Genomic DNA, 5942 nt, shown 5'->3' with positions numbered 1-5942 from the left:
TAGGAAAAAAAAAATAACTTCCACAGAATCGCATCAGCATAATGGAGCAGTAAAGCTTTAGCTAGAATAAATAAATGTAACATTCAAGAACTCAACGTAAAAAAAGAAGAAGCAATAAACTTACTAGTGAAGTTCTCCAGTATTTGGACTTGATGTTTTCTTTCCACACGATCTACTATTATGCCCAATTTGATGGCATATTTTGCAAGTGCAATGAATTGATCTCTTTTTGGCTGGTTTTTCATCTACTTCTCTTCTCCTTTTAGTTGGGTTTCGACCTCTCTGCTTCTCCATTTCCTTATTAGGGTGCACAACAGGGTGATCTACAACTGGCCATTTGCTCTCGTCCGGTACTGGATTGATCTTTCTAGAGTAAGTCTTCACATAGAATTCTTTTGTGAGTAGAGGATGAAAAAATTTGATAGGATCCTCTCTAATATGAGTCATGCAGCATAGAGCATGTCGGCACGGCACTCCACTTATTTGCCATTCTCTGCATTGACATGACATTTTCTTCAAATCGACCACATAATTTTTCAGGTCGTGCACTTCAAACAAGTGTTCATTAGCCCTGAAGCAAATCAACTTCCTTCCCTCCTTTTGATTTCTAGTAACTCTTTCTCTCACTTTTGGTGGAATCAGAGTGTCCAAAGCAAAAGCTTTTTCGTACCTCTGTTGAAATCTAGTCATAGTTTTTCTTCTAATCCACTCCAATAAAGTAAGAATTGGTTTCTCTCTAGCTTTTACCACAAAAGCATTGAAAGACTCAGTCATGTTATTTGTAACATGATCAGTTTTTCCATATTCATCAAACTTATGCCTTGCCCAACTCCCAAGTGATTCTTTGCAGTTATACAACAACCAGTTATAAGCAGGTTCACTTATTTCTTTCATCTCATTCATAATTTTCCAAAAGTCATGCTCATTATAAGCTTTAGTTGCTGCCCAAAAGAGTTCTTTTAGTTTTGGACCAGGATGTTTAACCTTAAAGTTGTTATACAAGTGTCTTGAGCCTTCTTCTGTCTATCACTCATAAATGTAACGCCTTCAAGTGTCTTGAACCTTAAAGTGTCTTGAACCTTAAAGTTGTTATACAAGTGTCTTGAACCTTAAAGTTTTCATAGCATTCTTGAGCCCTTTCTGTCTATCACTCATAAATGTAACGCCTTCAATATCTCCTATGGAAGTAGACAAGCAATCAAGAAAATACTCCCATGTTGGCCCATCCTCCTTCTTAGCGATCATGACTGCTAGGGGAAAAATACCTGAGTTTGCATCAAGTGAAACGGCAACAAGCAGTTGACCCTTCAATGGACCCTTCAAGAAACAAGCATCGACACCAATAAAGGGTCTGCAACCATTAATAAAGCCGTAACTCTGAGCATCAAAGCTAATGTAAAAATTCTCAAGGATTGGGTTGCATCTTGGATTTGAGAGATCAAAATTAATGCACTTCAACTTTATAAAAACACCTGCATTAGTCTCTTTCAGGATAGCTATATATTGTGGTATTTTGGCATAACTTTTTGCATGATCTCCAGCAACTAATTCTTTAGCAATTTTGACAGCCCTGATCAATTTTTGAGTGTTAACATCAAGGCCATGCTTCTCCTTTAATGAAACATAAAGTTTATCGATAGACATGTCATAGTCAGCTCTAAAATCTGACTCAAATTGTTTAGCAATCCATCTCGAACTTGCTCCACAACCTTTCATGCTTTTAATACATGTGTGCGATCCACTTAACCGTTTGATCTTGAATGTTATTCCGTCACCGTAGAGGGAAGCACGAATGCTCCATCCACATCCATTATCTTTACAAACAGCAACGAACCTTGTCTTATCATTTTTAAGCTTTTTAATAGGAAATCCTTCTTGTCGGACAAATTCTTGCATAACTTCTCTAAAATGTTTAACATCATTAAATATTTGCTCCTTCTTAAGAACAACGATCTCCTTCTTCAATTTCTCATCGTATGTATATTTGAAAATCTCACCTTGCATTTTGTCACTTACTTTTGTCATTGGGTTCTCAATTGAATTATCATCGTCGCTAACCCCCTCAAATAGACCATTTTCATCAGATTCATAATCTGATAAACCATCTTCACTATCTTTTCCATCTGAGTGAACCTCCACATTCTCAACCACATGGTCTTCTTCATCGTCAGTCCATGGGAAACTTTCTCCCTCAATTTCATCATTTTTTTCATCCATTATGCTTAAATGCATATAAATTTCTCTGTCTTCCAAATCCTTATACATATCAAATAACCTTTTAAATCAGTATCATCAACCTATCTCATTGCGACGCCAGTTTCTGGATGAATAGCTTCTAAAGAAATTGTTTTTGCCACCCAAGTAGAGGAACCTCCTACTATAACACTATGAGCATCATCCGATAGATTTGATATTCCATACTGGTTATCATCAACATTGAAATACGATAACATTCTCCAAGATAATGCACTGATAAGCTGAGTAACATCCCTGAGAATGACAAAAATATCAAATACATTAAATATATTTAATTTTTTCAGAAACAGAAAAAAGAATGTCTGAGACTAATAAAAGCTTCGCGCATGTATACTAATAGAAGCTTCTCTTTGGGATTTCATTATAACTTCAAAAAACTTGTAATTCTTGACAAATCTTTAGAAAAATTGACCAAATTTTCTTTACAACAAAAAGAGTTCACCAAAAAGAGAGAAAAAAGTTTAGTGTATTTAATGGGACTTAAGATTGAGCATCATCTTTGTATCGGTTGCACAAAGACTATCAACTCCCTAGTATGATAAGCTAATTACATTACATACAATCAAGTAAATCTGGATATAATTTACAATAAATGTTATAACAATCTAAACAAATAAGGTGCCAATGCACCAGAAACACACAAAATTGCCGAACAACAGCATGCCATTACTACTATGTTGCTCTATATTTTGTTAATTTGTTTCTTGAGTTTTTCTTGTTTACGCAATCAATTTCTTGATTAGGTAATCATATTTCATCTCTAACTGTCAAACTTTTTCAATATATAAGTAGAACAAAGTACATCACGTGTCCATGAGAAGTAACACATAATTGTAGTGAATAACACATAATTGTAGTGAAAGTAAAAACTATGTAGAGTTTTTCTTACTGTAACTTAGTTCTCCGAACAGTGAAATTGAAGTTCAGCGTTATTGGGTGCCTAACTCGTGAATAATTGTTTACCAGGGTTGAACGTTCTCTGGGAATATGAAGAACGGCAAAGACGTTTACAAAAACTTAACGGAGAAACTGTGGAAATAGTATATATTATTAAATAGGGTACTCACTAATTAATTATATAAGTGAAATTCCATTTTATCCCTTTAATGATCGGTCAACTAATTTAAAGTTATCGGTCAATGCCCGAAAATTGAATAAGAGGAGGAAAATGTCAATTGTTCAAAGTTGGAGGAGGTACTTGATTTCTAAAGCATAGTTGAGGGACTAAAATGATTTTTACCCAATGATGAAAATGAGAGTTTAATGATTCAAATTGAAGTTGAAAGTGTTGTGGGTTGTCGTAGAAGCCAATGTGATTTTAATGTAGTCTTCTTGTATTTTTGGAAAATAATGTTGTTAGTGTGTGAATTATTGGTGTAGTTCATGAATTTGAAAGAAGGAAATGTGTTGTTATTGCTATTGTTGCATTTTTGAGGTTTCGGGTGGAGTGGCATATTGGTTAGATTATGTTGAATATTGTGCAGATTGTTTGAAGTGTTCTTGAGTTTTGTTTGAATGGTTTCGGATTAGTATTTGAGTGTGCGAGCATTGGTGTTAGCTTGATTGTATGTAGTTGAAGTGAATGTAAATGGAATGCCGTCGAATTATGTAAAATGGAGTTGCTAATGTTAGTATGTGTTTTGGATTAATTTTTGATGTTGTTAATATGGTTGTTGGTATTGTTGTTGATCATTTGGCCGAGTTGAATTCTCGGGGTTGTTGAATTTACAGGGGAAATGCTGCCCAAATTCCTGTAGACAAGTGCTAGCTTAGGATTGAATTCCTAAGTACTTGTAGCTAACGTTTGGTATTTAATGACGATTATTGTAGATCTTGCGAAAACCGAGACTTAAATTCGGATTAGCATAGGACGCGGGCAAGGTATGTAAAGCTTACCCTTTCCTTCTTTTGGCATGTCCTAGTTGCAAGTAAGCTATGAAACGAGCCTCGGGGTAACTCCATTCATAAGATCCGAGCATGTCGACGATTCTTATTCATTTCTTGACGTTACATTCCTATTATAATCGAACTATGGTCCTTAGATCTTTGTATCATTGGATAAAGAACGTGTATACAGAATTTTTATTCTTAAAAGTCTTATGTCGAATAATGTCTCTAACTTTCTTACACGAGCTCGGACCGCTCCGATACGTTCTTAGGAAGTTCTAGAGAGAATTATATTTGTAACTTTCGTAGGCGGGCTCGGATTAGGTTGCTACTTGTCCGCAGTCCCCGAGACTTACCTTTGTATAAATCTAACGACTTTTGAAAGGATTTCACATAAATATCGCCTTAACCCTCGAGTGTTGGTTAGTTTACTCAATTGCTGAGTCAAAACTAATAATGTTTTTAAATTGCATATAGTTTCTCACTACTCTGCTCGTGCATACTGTATTTACATCTTTCGTCGAGTCCCGGGCCGGTTTTGTCATCGTGCGCTCTATGTTATATTCGGCAGTATGATGTGTTACGGTTCCCCGAGTCCCTCGCTAGGGGGCCGGGTACCGCTTATATACGGCGTTATGATGTGTTATGGCGTATGATGTGTTGTGATGTTATGATGTGTTTCGGGGTTGTACAGAGATATGAAATCTTCTGGAGTATGATGTGTTGTGGCGCCAGCGTTGGAGTGGCGACCACGTTCCTGAGCCCTATGCATGATCTTTATATGCATTATTTGTGTTTTAAAAACAATATTTTTGGTATACTGATCTCTGTACTCGTTTTCCATACTTCTTATTTCAGTTATGATCTTGATTATTGTATTGCATGCTTTATATACTCAGTACATATTTCGTACTGACCCCTTTTCTTCAGGGGGCTGCGTTTCATGCCCGCAGGTACAGACGCTCGTTCTAGTGACCCGCCAGCTTAGTACAGCTATTCTGCTGTTTTGGAGTGCTCCCTTGTTCTGGAGCCTACATTCTGGTATAGACTCTTCCGTTGTATATATGTATGGATATATTCAGGGGTACGGCGGGGCCCTGTCCCGTCATATGATTCTGTTGTTATTCTTAGAGGCCTGTAGACATGTATGTGGGTCATGGATCGTTATTGTTCAGTTATGCCTGTGTTATTTATGTCTTAAGTGTTTCCATTTGCTGTGACAGCCTGATCGGCTTGTGTGTACATATGTATATATATGTTTTTGGGCGATGTGTTTTACGACAGCCTTGCCAGCTTCTGTGTGATACATTTGTTATATGTGACCGCTTAAAACGACGTCTGGCCTTCGTATCTGGATAAGCCATTTGTATGCCGATTCTTGTAAGTGAGTGTGTACGGATGTCCAGCTCGGGCACTAGTCACAGCCCACGGGGTTGGGTCGTGACAAAAGTGGTATCAGAGCGGTTCGTCCTCGGAATGTCTACAGGCCGTGTCTAGTAGAGTCTTGTTTATCAGTGTGTTGTGCACCACATCTATAAACAGGAAGCTACAGGACATTTAGGATTTCACATTTCTTTCAATCTTAGATCGTGCGATAGAGCTGTATTATTAGGATGGTTCCTTTCTAACCGATTGCTATGTTTACAGTGATGCCTCCGAAGAAGGCGACAGCTGCCCAGAAGGGCAAAGCAGTAGCAGGAGAGACCAGTCAGACTCGTAGAGTTACTCGGGCCCGTGCCCAGACAATGCCCGAGATTATGCCCCAGTCAGCGGGCTCTGCTACGCCATCATAATCAGAG

At 37.5% G+C, this 5942-nt stretch overlaps 1 protein-coding gene across 1 annotated transcript; it reads right to left on the bottom strand.

Annotated features, from left to right (window-relative positions):
- Nucleotides 1-1089: 1089 nt before the first annotated feature.
- Nucleotides 1090-2217, bottom strand: LOC132612020 (uncharacterized). Its single transcript, XM_060326370.1, has one exon. It carries the CDS (start codon nucleotides 2215-2217, stop codon nucleotides 1090-1092), a length of 1128 nt encoding a protein of 375 aa, XP_060182353.1.
- Nucleotides 2218-5942: the final 3725 nt, after the last annotated feature.

This window comes from Lycium barbarum, chromosome 9 (genome assembly GCF_019175385.1).
Source record: "Lycium barbarum isolate Lr01 chromosome 9, ASM1917538v2, whole genome shotgun sequence".
Lineage (NCBI taxonomy): Eukaryota > Viridiplantae > Streptophyta > Magnoliopsida > Solanales > Solanaceae > Lycium > Lycium barbarum.
The sequence above is the reverse complement of the archived record's forward strand: the minus strand, read 5'-3'. Positions and strand labels throughout refer to the sequence as shown.